We start from the raw sequence: 13,340 nt of genomic DNA, 5'->3' as shown, positions 1-13,340 counted from the left end.
TTGTTCTAATTATTTAAAACTCTGGGATGGAAAGAAAATGAGCCCCATAGCACAAAATGAGTTCACAGTCTTCCCAACCACCTGCCTAGGAACATGCCCAATGTCTACTTTGAGGTCCTACAGAGAAATCCACTGAAGAACAGAGATATCGGGACCACCCTGATTGGGGTCCACTTTGCAGAAATGCTCCTTTACCTCAACTAAAAGATCCTTGGAATATTTTTCAAAAAAATACAAGCACTGGTCTTCATAAGAACTTGAGATTTCAGATTCCGGCACAATGGCATTTCCTTTAATATCTGAACCTACAAAAGAACAAGCACCATGAGCTGCACAGAGATCTATAATTTCAAAGGTCACCACATGGAGCAAAGGTCTCATGTTCTCCTATTTTTAAAAACAGAATTTCTCCAACAGAAAACCAAAATCAGATCTGGAAAGACCAAGTCACATGTCCTTCTGACGTGCTAAGGATCAGATAGGCAGGATTCCACCTCAATGGGCATCAGTTTAGTGTCCCTAGAATTCACTCTGTCTTTGACAAGTATTATTACAAAGTTCTGAATGAGGATAATTTTTAAAATCAGTGTTTCTTTGTATGGTACTATGTGAAATCGAGGTGTTCTCAACTATATACTCTCATTTTGAGCCTTGGGTAAGTCTGTGAGGTCCTCAGGGAAAGAACAGCATCCTCAGGGTCTGAGAGAGCCTGGGCTCCAGGGCCGCAGCTACGTGAGTCAGAGCTGGCAGTGGACCTGGGTCCCAGGCCTTCTCCACATGCAGGGTGTCAAGTCCCACAGTGGGCAGCTATGCACTGAACAAAATCATCCTGTTGATAAAGATGCTTACAGAGCCTGTGAATATTCTTCTTGAAATTGTTCACAGGTTTCCATGAATGACTTCTCAAAGTTTTGTAAATAGTGGGGAGAGAGGAAAGAAAGAGTGAAGAGGACTTTCTGTCTCTGGTGTGAGAACATCTTTGTGTTGAGGGTTAAAAAAAGCTGGGAAGCAGAGGATCGTTAGGGCAGTGAAAATCCTCCATATGATACTGTGATGGTGGACACACGTCACTGTGCTTCTGTCCAAACCCACAGAATGTGCAAAACGCCCAGAGGGAATCCTGATGAAAACTAAGGACCGTGGGGACAGCGACGCTGATGAACTTCCGAGTGTCACAAACGTACCACTCTGCTGGGGTGCTGGTTTGGGGAGACAGGGTGGATGGACACTCTCTGTGCCTGCCTCTGAATTTTGCTGTGAACCCAAGACTGCTCTAAAAACCTAAAATATTACATATATTAAAAGAAAAGGCTGTGGAACACTTTCATGATTGCTTTTACACCACCTTTCTTAGTACACGAGCATGGGAATTAACAAAACTCAGAAAGCACTACCCTTTTAGTCTTGTGATTTCCTGGGCTCTGACCCTGTGATCCTTCCAGCTAACAGCCTAGAGCTCCTTCCCTCCAAGTTTACAGGCTGCCCACAGAATCAAGCCCGGGGTTCTCATGCTCTCCCAAAGTTATCCAAATAGCTCCCAAAACACGTCAATGCCAGAAATATTCCCATCCTTACAAAACCTTCTAAACCTTCTTTCATACTTAACCCACAAGGTTTGTGGGTTTTCTCTCCACCCTCATCCCATGAATGTCTCCAGGGCAATAGGCTTCTACTTGAACAAGGTTTACCTACAGGTCTTTGTTGTATTGCAAACTCCTTAAAATGGAATTCAGTTAGCATTCTTAAAATCTCATTTATTATTTCTCCTTTTTGACACGTAACGGCTGCAAAATAACCAAGCCTGCAGTGCAGGCGGTAGAACCCCACCAAGCAGTGATCTGCTCAGCCAGCGCGTTATCCTTCCATACTTGACAATTAGGAAGTGTGTCACCGAGTGGAAACATATTCCAAAACTCAGCCCTAAAAGGTTTCATAAGAATTTTGCCTTTCAATTATCATGTACTACTCACTGTATACCTAGTAACCACGCATAAAGTCTTCTGTTTAGAGACATATCTCTTCTCAGTAGGGTCTGGGTGGCAGCTGAGAGAATGTGCACGACGTCAGACCTGAGCAGGGGAATGGCTCTCTCATTGGAATCCTATTAGAAGGACAGAGAAAACTTTACTGCAAGGGGATAAAATAGACGACTGGCTTTCTGACATGCAGCCCTTACCAGTCTATAAAGCTTTATGTTAAAAAGGCAGTTCTCAAAAAGGTTGGTTCCTTATGCTGCCCATGGACAGAAGCTATTCAGTTTTTGCTTTGGAAATACCAGCCTTGCAAAATGAACAAGGACCTTTAACCAGCTGAAAGCAAATGGTGATCACAACGTGGCTGTTCTTGTCTCAAAATAAAAACTGCCTGGGATCTATCCCGCCTACCCCACATTCTTGGGAAATAGCAGTGACTTTCCCAGAAGAACACTAATGTCTTACCAGACAGGTATAAAATGGGAAGAAGAACAGAACAATCTCCAGATTATTTCTTTGCACCAGAACATTTGAATCCAACAGTGATGTGCATAAAGACTTGACCTGTGAGAGAAGGTAAATAGTGAATCTGTGGCATCTTACTGCACTGATGGACAGTGACTGCATTGGGGTGTGGGTGGGGACTTGATAACATGGGTAAATGTAGTGACCACACTGTTTTTTCATGTGAAACCTTCATAAGAGTGTATATCAATAATACCTTAATAAAAAATTAAAAAATAAATAAAAGGATTGTAAAAAAAAAAAAAAAAAAGACTTGACCTGTAAATGACAGAATGGCATGAACATTTTATTCCCAAGACATTAAACATTATTTATAGGTCACTATTTACAGTCACAAAAATGAAAGTAACTTTTCCTGGCCTTGAAACCACCGTGTGAATCATGTGGAATAGATCAATATGGAAAATGTGGGGAACTGGGGTTCTCGTGCTGACGCTGGGGGCAGAGTGTACTGGGGAGGCTGCAACCACCAGCTGATACGTGAGTGGAACCCCAGCAATCGGAGGCTCCTCATCCCTCCACTGTCCTTGGAATGCGGCTTCTGCCTGCCCTCCTCGTGCCTAGAAGCTGCTGCAAGGACAGGGCTTCAAGACAGTGACGTGGTGTTGAAGCCATGTGGACGGTCTATGTGACTGAGCCCAGCTGCAGCCTTTTATAAACCTTTAAGATCTGGAGGGTGGGTACGGGGGGTCTCCTTGTCATGCAGCCACCAAGACAAGCCTTGTATATAAATTCCCTCGCTTATTAAACCTTCCACCTACCAATCTGGAGTATTTCTGCCTCTTTCTTCCATCTCTCCCTGCCCTCTGCTTATGGGGGCCAGTTTCAGATTAAATCTGGAGGCTACAGAAAAGTTTTTGCACTAACAGTGTGACATCAGGGAAGACGGTCAGCAGCACCCCCCACTTGTTCCTTCTTTGGAGGGGTTTCAGGCCAGTGGGTCAGGTCCTAAGACCTCAAATTCCATGGTCCTAGAAAGGAATGTTTTTAGGATCCCATGCGAACTTAGGCCTAACCTAAAACTCCAAAGACATTCAGTCAAATGGATTCCAAACCAATTCAATAAATATTTCGAGTGTCTTTTCTGAGTACAGATAGATATAATACAGATGCATGCCAGATGGTAAGAGCCCTAAGGCAAAGGCTAATAAACATCTGTGAGAAGTCAGAAGAGGGAGAGGGAGAGGGAGAGGTCTTTCACCTGGGAAAACAATGAGCTTTGCGGGAGAGGTGAGCTTGAAGGACAGGAAAGACCTAGATTGAGACGCATGCAAAAGGCGGGCTGGCAGTGACTGCGAGGGGCGGGACAGGCTGGAGCAGGACACAGCATCGGGGACATATAAGGCCAGGCTGGGCAGTCAGTTCTGGGAGCGCAGGGGGCCTGAGGGGGGCAGTAAGGTATGGGTGAGTTGGAAGTAGACTAGCATACTCTTGAGATTGGACTTTATGTGTAGGCAACAGGAAGCCAGATGTGTTTTTCAAACACAGCATAGATAAGAGCAAAGTTATATTTAGTAAAGCAAATCTCTTAGCAATGAAGAAGGACTGGATCAGTAGAAGATGTAGGGAAAAGCCAGTTAGAAAATGATGTATGACCCAGGAGCAAGGCAAAAGAAACAGAAGCAGGGTGGTGAAAACGGAGAAGGGACAAAAAGTGGTCCTGATGGGGCAGGAAAGGAGGCAGCTACAAGGCTCATGCAACGTCAGGTGCTTTTTGTCATGCTTTCCACTCAATCCTCAGAGGGCCCCGCGAGGAAGATGTGCTGTCCCCACTTTGCAAAGAGAAACGGACTCGGGCGACGGGGTAAGCAAGTCACACCAACTTGCCGACTTTAACTTAGGAATGTCTTAGGAATTCAGTTTTGAGCATTTACGTTTGAACTGCACCATGAGGGGGCGACACACTGCAGGCCACTGAACACTCAGGAGGCAAGTTTGGTAACAAGACACAGAGATCTGTGAAGTTCCCTTTTCCAAGGCCCTGAGGAGGGATGTTGTGGCTGAGAAGGAGAGCTGCCCTTGGAAGGGTCTGGAAGGGACGACTGAGGAACCCGGGTGTCTTGCTTTGAGTAGCAAGAGGAGAGGATGGCAGCAGGGACAGGGCCCAGAAGGTAGCTGGAGGAGGGAGCCTCATGTAGGGGGGGGTGGCCGGCGTGACACAGGCTGGGAGGAAGCAAGATATTAGGCAGACTCTCGGGAGCTCCCCGTGCCTCCAGCAGGGCCTTTGCAGGTGTGAACGCACCTCTGTGGCCTGTGTTACAACAACAAACCCACCACCTGGGATTGGCAGGGCACAAGGCTGCCTCTCCATCTGCTCAGCCCCAGAGTCCTGTGCAGCCCCAGTGCTGGCCACATCTGGGGAGCCGCCTGGGCCCTGCAGGCCCCTTTGCCCTGTGAGCAGCAAGCACCCACCGTGAGCTGGTAATCAGTGCCCAGCATGTACTTCTGCTCCCTGCCGGGCGAGTCTCTGCTGATGTGGCCCACCACGAAGAGTGAGGCGGGCAGGCGAATGGACGGGCTCACCAGGACACTCCCCCAGAGGGCAGCATAAAACACCTCTTTGCCAACCACCAGGGACAGCCTCAGGAGTAGGGCATCGGTTCTGTGGACAAGAGGTGACAGATTAAGGCTCGTTCCCCAGGGTCCCACTGCACCTCCACGGGGCCGGGAACAGCACTGCCTTCCCCAGCCACCCTGCTCCACGCTGTGAGCTGCTGCCAGCTCTGGCCCTTGTGTGTTTAATCACATGTTCGCTGTCACAGAAACTGAATTTGTTAAAACAAACATGTCCCTGAGAGTGCAGCTTCTTGGCCAATAGCTATGCAGACTTCAGAAGCACTGGGGACGAAATGCGCCGGGCCTCCCACTCCAATGCGCATCTGTGCGGCCCGCAGCAGGGTTTTCGTCACTGCCCCGGCACCCGCACAGTGGCCGCCGCCCCGCAGGCCCTCCTGCTGGTGCCTGCTGCTTGGCTGTCCTTCTCGCTCTCAGGGTATCCCCATGACGTGTCAGTAACTTCACCTGCATCGCTAAGTTCGTTTTTCCACTGATACTGACCATGGCCAGGCCTCGGCTGCTCAGGAGTGCACCTACAGCTGAGCGGGGCCCCCGCCCTGCCCACGGCGAGGACAAAGCTTGCCAGGCCTGTCACAGCATCTAGCAGTAAACAGCAGAGGCCAGTTACCCCAAAGATGTTTCGCTTACTGACTGATCTGACTCAAAAGAGGAAAGGTTTTTCCACCTCTCATGCATTTCCTATATGCAAAGAAGACAGGAAGAAACCACAGAAGCAGCAGGCCAGTGAAGTGAGGTGGTCGACCCAGGCTTTTGGAGTCAGGCCTCTGTTGTCCCAATCATGTGTCTGTTTCCTGGCAGTGGGCCCTCGGACCAGTTTAACCTTTGCACACTAGCTTTCAGGTCTGAGATAAAGGGTAAAGGAGATGAAGAGGTGAGAACCTCAGAGAACAGAGGGAGTGCACAGGCCACGGCACCTACCGTCACACACCAGGTCTGCCATCTGCTGACGGTCCCGGCATCCAGATGAGCATCTGACACACAGCTGGCACCTGGGAGAGCTGCCAGATGAATGCCCCTCTTTCCCTTTACTGTAACCCAAATCGTCTCCAGCTTACTTTTCAATAATCAGCTCAGTGTATATAGACATGTCACACAAGAAGTATCTACCACCTTTTTACATTAAAAATGAACCTTTTCTCCATAAAACTAGTCTGAATATTTTTGTCTCAGAAAATATTTGAAGTAAATGATGCACAGTGTCATCTTTTCAGAAAAAAACAAAAATGAAGGGGCTGAAGTAACAGCCAAATGTTTAGGAAAAGTACACAGAATGGTTCAGTGGCTGTAGAAATTGACTGGTCCTCTAGCAAGGCTGAGCAAACAGACCTTATCGTTGCCTGGCTCTGAGAGCAATGCAGCAAAGGCCCTACTTTTGGGCTGAAGCACCACTCAGCAGCCGCAGCTACAGTCAGTCAGGCAGATGGGTCGCCTGCATCACCTGCCCCCGAGGCAGACAAGATGGTCCTGGGCTGGGAAGAGATTCCTACAGCACAGGTTAATTTAGGAAGCCCCTGAGTGCTTCTCTCTCCTTAGGATCCCACTCCCAAGAAGACGAATGAACACTTAGATAAAACTCAGTGAAAACAGTGATCTCATACCCCACCTTTGCTTAGAACAGCATATTCCCGAAGTATGTTCCACAGAACACTGGCCACTTGGGCTGTTCCACAGAGAGGTTCCACGGCTAAAAAAACCCCTGGGAAATGCCATACGAGCTATCACTTCTTTAACACTCAGAGTACACTGGCTATTTTATTAAAGAAATGCAGTGTTAAGTCTCATTTTATTCTAAAAAACATGGATATTAAAAATGTAAATGATGCCAGTTTAGGAAACGGCATCTATGACAGGATTTTGCTGTGGAAAAGGAAGTAAAAAACCAAGGTAAGTGGGTTAAAAGCCAAGTCACTTTCTATTAAGTAATAATTGTTCACATCTTCTCAGGTGTGAAATTCCAAAATTAGTGGGCACAGTTTAGAGTCCAGAACTCTAATCTTTTCTATTGAAAACCAAACAACAAAAAAAAACCCTAAACAAAAACAGACAAAAAAATCCCCAAACTCCCAGTCGCTACCATTCCCATCATCTCCCCAGCTGCCGCTCTTGTGCTTCCTGCAAACATAAACTCAAATGACCCCAACACTCTCTTTTCTACTCAGCTGAGAGCAATACAGGGCTATTTGCCCGTAAACCCCATGCATTTTGCAACTTCAGCTGTGCAGCCAATTGCCGAGTGGACAATCACGGAAAGCCACCAGGGCACAAGACTGGACAGCTTGGGGCGTGATCACCTGGGCAAGCTGAGCAGTGACAACAGCACCCTGCAGCAGTGTAGGTCAGACATACGCCCCAAAAGGGGTAAAAATTCTAGAACCAGCAGAGCTCATCGTCATGATCCCTGGAATGAACCAAAAGAAAAGTCAGTATCGCTCAACTACTGCTTAGGCAGGTTTTCTCAAGCTGGACCCTAGGCACACTTAGGGCTGGGTCACTGCAGTGGGGGCGGTTGTGTGCCCTGGCGCATGGATGCTGAGCAGCCCACTTAGCCTCCACCCACTAGATGCCAGAAGCACCCACTCCACGTCAGTTAGAACACCAAGAATGTCTCCAAAGATTGCTGAACGTCCCCTGGGGGCAAAACCTGCCCCAGGGTGAGAACGACTACTTACAGGAAAATCTCTGGGGAGCCAGTTTTTGCTGGCTCAGAAGCCATTTAAAACATTCACCTCTCCTCCAGCTTCCTGGAAGAGGAGCTTGGTGACTTTCCCTGATGAATCTTTTTTTGCCAGTACAGCAAAACACAACTATGTAGCCACTTCATGGGTACCTTAAAAAAGAAATTCTGGCCAGCAGTAATTTGTAGGCATCAAAAGGATAGAAACCCAGCGTGAACAACAAGTCCTACCACTGGCCAAAATTTCCATTCCTTATGGTTCACTAAGGAGCGCAGACCAGGAATAGTCTCCGCCTCAGAGAAACTCGTGTTGCCCCCGTCTCCATGGGTCCCAACGCAATTCACCCCTTTGCACGTTCTACCACCAGGAAAATCATGACCTCCCGCTCCACCCTCCCTTTCCTGTCTCTGCACAGTATTCTCTGGGGGTGTTTGAGTCAATTCCTTAGCACTTTGGGAAAGAAATAGTTGCTGAACTCTCTCAAATGAACATGGATACAGCGACAAAACAATCTTGTGTGGTCATCTAAATACTGCGCCTATACACACCCCCTCAGCTGTTATTCTAAATCCCTCACCCGGCATCCACCTTGGAGAGCTGTGAACGGTTACTTCTGGCTGCTGCAGGCACTGGACTTGGTTTTCCGTCACAGCTACAGCTACATCTACTCAGTGATTCATGCAGCTTTACCCAGCTCTTGGCTGAGTGTCAAGAGATCGCAATATTAGGAAAAAATACTCACGTTAAGCAACTTTAGCAACTGTTCAAATGAACCCTCATTTATCAACTAAGAGAGCACACAAAAACACTGCAACTATTTATACTCTTCTAGTGTGATTTACTCTTACAGACTTAAAAAATTGCAGTGCATTTTGGGAACTGATATATTTATGTGTCAGACGATGGAAAAACCATTTACAAACACACGGGAATACATGCCTTTTTGCTTGGAAAATATGACTGGGCCAGAACTTCAAGGAAGAGCCTGGAACTAGGAGTCAAGAGATAGTTAGGTAAAGGTCTTCTTGATGACCCCTATGTGACCTTGGCCATCACTGACTCAACACACCTCCCATCATGACCTTGTGCCAGCCTTAAAAGTGCATGGCGTGAGGCTTAAAACAGCAAGAAGACAGACTCTGCCTTCTAAGGGAGTGGATCCTAATGATACTCCTTTGTAAAGGTGGATTTTCCACTGGGAGGTGGTAAGCTACCAGCTGCTCTGTGGGAAAGCTTGCACTGGTCAAGTACAAATTTATGGTTGAGTTTGTCAAATCCCACTATAGATGTTCACCATTTAAAAGGCACCCCTGGCCAATAATCCCTCAAACCATTCTGATTATCGGGTATCCTTGAGTTTAGTGGAACAGTTTGAATAGACCTTGGATTGATTCCTTGACTCCACACTATCCCCGGCCCTGCCGTCACAGCCAATACAACAGACAAAGGCGGTAAAGGTGGTTGGGCCTTTGGTGTGAGAAAAATCTAAGTGGTATGTTGTGGAAACAAAATGGAAACTTCTGTAAGCCAAAGGTTTCTGAACCTCCCAGTCAGGCCACACCTGGGCTCTTAAAATGGGTCCTATTAACAGAGGTTAATCACAGTATCAAAGCAGTTAATATGATGGAAGTGAGTTCTTACACTATAATTCTCCAGAAAAATAGGACACTGTATCTACTCAGTAGTCTGAGTGGATATGTCCTCCTCCTGTTGGGAAGTAGTGACCAAAAACCTGTGTGAAGTTTTATGCATGTGAGCTTTACAAATTTCTCCAAGGTGTTGCTGAAATCCACCCAGCTCTTCTGCTGAGCATCACCTTTCTGAGCCCTACCCATGAATGAAACCAAGCTTTGCCCGTTCATTTGGAAGCAGCCTAGTATAATTGAAAGGAGGACCTCAGAATCTGACTTCAGTGGACTTAGGAATCTCTGCTCTGCCCCTCCACCAACCCTGTGGCTCAGGGAAACCTTACTTTCTGACTCTCACCTGCAAATGGAGGGAATTCCCAGAAGAACACAGTACTTTGTCAAGCAGAGAACACCGCAGAAATGGAAAACATCAACTTGACTTCTGAGCCTTTCTCTGCTTCATGAGTCTCTGTGCTCTTTCCTGATCTTAGGAAGCAGTGAAAGGGAACACCAGCTGCTTGGCCACCCGCCCGCCTGGGACGCAGCCGCCAGCCCTGGATGGGACTCACCTGTCATAAATCTCCGAGCCCTCCTCCAGGCCGGGTAGCAGGCCCACGATGAAGGCCTGGAGACTGGGCAGGAGCAGCTTCTGCAGTGGAAGGAAGTATTTCTCATACAGGCCAAGCAGCACAGGTCTCACCGACATGGCTGCATTTGCCAGAAGAGGAAACAGCCCACAGCTTTGGGAAAGAAAAAAGAGCAAGGGGGTGAAAAAAGGCTGAATCAGAACTCTGAATGGTCAGCCAGCGGGGGGCAGTTTTCAAAAGCAGCCAGGGAGCCATTCAAGCTGGTGATGTGGATGCCTGCTTGTTGCGACATGGTCACGAGGCACTGCTACACCAAAGGCAGGTGGCGAGGCAGTGCTTAAAACGCACTGACAGGGAAGTTGTGAGGATGGCTCCAGAAGGCGAACTCTGGTTATCTTATGGTGATGGCTTTTCGGCCAAGTGTCACACACCCGCCATGTTTTGCTTGTCATTTTCTAGCTGTATGAACTGAATTATGGATTACTTGGGTAATCAAAGTTAATATGGTGGGGAGGCTACTATACCTGTATAGGAACAGATCTTTGGCTAGCCATTTGGTCCCCACGATTTTGAAGATAATCTCGTAGGTTTCTAGGGCCTTTAGGTGCACACCGGTGGGCAGAGCAGGATGCAGGCACTGAGCTAATCTCTTGCTGATAATGAGCCGTCTCGGCAGCAAGGAATACTTCAGGTTACTCTGAAGAGCCTGGAAAACACATGCAGAGGGGGAAGTAAATCTGCCAAGGCCAGGAAGATACCAGCAGAAGTAACATGACAGGGGGACTGCCTGGGGATCGCCAGGGCCAGGGCCAGGCTCCAGGGACACAGTGCTGGAGGCACAGCAGGCGCCAGGGCCAAGAGCAAGGGGACTCCATCACCATCAGTACAGTTTCTTGCCGCCTGTGGGACCCTGCGTACAGGTGACGGAAGCCTCCGCTCCCCATCCAGGACTGAGCAGAGCATGGCGACCTCCAGTCCCCCAGAAGACCCTTGTCCAAGTGCCATGGAAGCCCTGGGATTTTGCCCAGGGAGTAGAGAAGGTCTGAATTATCTCATCATCCTTCCAGCTCAGCTACACCCAGTGGCTCTGAGTGAGACGGGGGCACACCGCTTGGCTGTGAGTCCTGGTCTCTTCTGTAGCTGCTGATCCTTCTAGGAGGGACCCGCATCCCACAGGAGGAACACACAGCCCAGCTGGGATGGAGTGACTGGGCTCCTGAGCTTCATCTCCCCTTGTCTGTGCCAAAGTGGCCTTGGGCGCCTGCCGAGCCTGAGGAATACGGTCACGAGGGTGAGTGGGTCAGGTCTGCTCCTCAGAGCAGTGACCATGGGCAGAGAGCCACAGAGGGGCGGGTCCTCATGACTCAATTTTATAATACAGTGTCTGTCATTATGGCAGACAATCCACATAACTCACACAAATATTTACTCAAAGCCTACAGGGCAAAGTTCATGCTTCTAAAAAGCCACTCAAAGGCTCCAGCAGCATGATTCCTGCCTACCTCATCTGCCCCACTGCTTTGTAGCTTCAAACTTTGTAAGAACATGGATCCATTGGCCTGTCATTCGCTTCCCTGCTGCTTGAACAGCCTTCGCATTCTCTTTGCTAATTCCCCACACGAGACTGAGCTCAGCACCCCCTCTCGTGGAGGCAGGAAGTTCCCCCCATATTTAGTTACCCCTCCACTGGGTCCCATGCAACACATCTGGCACCAACTTTCATACTGTTCTAAAGGTTGTCTGCTTAAAGGCTGCCTTAGGCAGTGAGCAACTTGGGCTGGATCTACCTTCTTCGCCTTGTGTTCAGCACCCTGCACAGTATCTAAAACAAAGCAGGTATCCTGGAAGACAACAGGTTCAATGCCAATTGCATTTTATCTGTGTGTCACACCTGCTGGCCTCTGGGACCAGATGGTCTCAGGCCATGACGATTTCTTTTACTAAACGAAGAAAATGATCCCATCTCTAAAACATACACTGAGGTTATGCCAGAGATGAAGGGAAGGGATGGAAAATATTTTCATCAGAAGGCTAACTGAACTCTCAAATTCAATAAAACTGCATCTTAAAAAACAGAGCTAGAGGTCACAAATGGCCTTAAAACATTATTTAGAGGAGTCTGATATCTTAAAACAAAAGGACGCCAATGAAGTAGTTTTTAAAAATGTACTTATGTCAAAATTGAGGTGATCTGGAGATCTGGAGCACATGTTGTAACAGAGGATAAGAACCAAGCAAGACATCAAGGCAAGAGGAATGAACATGGGAACGCGCAGGAGCAGCGTGTTATCATGGGCATTTACCATCACAGAAAAGCAGGTGGAACAGCAACACAACCATTACCAGCTTCAACATGTACGAGCTCCTGGCCAGTCCCAGACATGGCTTTAGGAAACAATGTCTGTGACTCAACTGCTTATTGATAATGTGGTCATGGGCATTCTCCATGGATTCAAGAGTAGGAGAGCTGAACTCTAACTCTTCATTCTAACAGTTTAAGTTCTGTCAGGTTAGAGCATTTGCTTTTTAAGTCACTACCATATCTCAGTTTTGCTCAGTGTATTCTGCACTTCTGCCATTGAGGTGTAAAGATGCGACACATCTCCCGGGGTGGTCATCTGGGATACACAAGTGTTTAGTTCCCTCAGGCTGGGCATTTAGCAGGACTGCACTTCTCTGCCTTCTGAACCTATGCATGGCAACAGGACTTAACTCTGACCAGTGAGATGAGTGCAGTAAGTGTCACTTCTGGCACAGGCTTTAGAAGTCAATTCAGAGCTCACTGAGTTCTCTTTTTCCACCTCTAAGACCATGGAAACATGGGTTGAGCTGAGGTCCCTCCCAGCCTGGCTCCCTGAGAAATTACAGATAACAGAAACCACTTGCTGACCCAGAGAGGCAGAACTCAATCACGTTGCAAAAAAAAAAAAAAAAAAAATCACTGACATTAGGGATTGTTACCATGGCATAACCTATCCTGACTGATACACCTCTTCCCATTTAAATGCAATTACAATGAACCACACCATTTGTTTCAAATGTATGGGGTTGGTTAGTATTTCTTTCTCACTTAAATTTGTTACCCCACTTAGTTTAATTTGAAAAAAGACACAGAGAAACATAACCAAGAACTGAAGCTGTGACCAGTTCCTGTGGAATGGATTGCTCATTATATGCTGCCCATGTTAATCTGTGTGAACACGGCCTGTCTGAGACCAGGAGTTAGAGCCTGCCGAGGGAAAGGTACCTTGTGATGAACAAAGCTGTCTGGTCTGAAAAGCAGCAAGAACAAAGGATATAATGGACTAGTAAAAAAATGAGAAGCTGCTCCTCCTTCCTGATAAAAAAAAGGCAAAACCACATAAAATGCCCATC

At 47.5% G+C, this 13,340-nt stretch overlaps 1 protein-coding gene across 4 annotated transcripts in view; it reads right to left on the bottom strand.

Annotated features, from left to right (window-relative positions):
• The window catches only part of DOP1B (DOP1 leucine zipper like protein B), a 98,559-nt gene that overhangs the window by 63,551 nt on the left and 21,668 nt on the right, over window positions 1–13,340 (bottom strand). For all 4 annotated transcript variants that reach the window (XR_005027491.2, XM_036899316.2, XM_036899311.2 and 1 more), the window contains exons 3-8: window positions 10,490–10,671; window positions 9,948–10,118; window positions 4,911–5,100; window positions 2,439–2,537; window positions 1,978–2,101; window positions 196–305 (exon numbers count right to left, since the gene is read on the bottom strand). Coding sequence is in view for 3 of the 4 variants with exons in the window: in XM_036899316.2 (XP_036755211.2) it covers window positions 196–305; window positions 1,978–2,101; window positions 2,439–2,537; window positions 4,911–5,100; window positions 9,948–10,118; window positions 10,490–10,671 (876 nt within the window). In the remaining variant the exon portion in view is untranslated. The remainder of the gene's footprint in view (window positions 1–195; window positions 306–1,977; window positions 2,102–2,438; window positions 2,538–4,910; window positions 5,101–9,947; window positions 10,119–10,489; window positions 10,672–13,340) is intronic.

This window comes from Manis pentadactyla, chromosome 1 (assembly GCF_030020395.1).
Source record: "Manis pentadactyla isolate mManPen7 chromosome 1, mManPen7.hap1, whole genome shotgun sequence".
NCBI classification, from domain to species: Eukaryota; Metazoa; Chordata; class Mammalia; order Pholidota; family Manidae; genus Manis; species Manis pentadactyla.
This window is presented reverse-complemented; position numbering and strand designations above follow the sequence as displayed.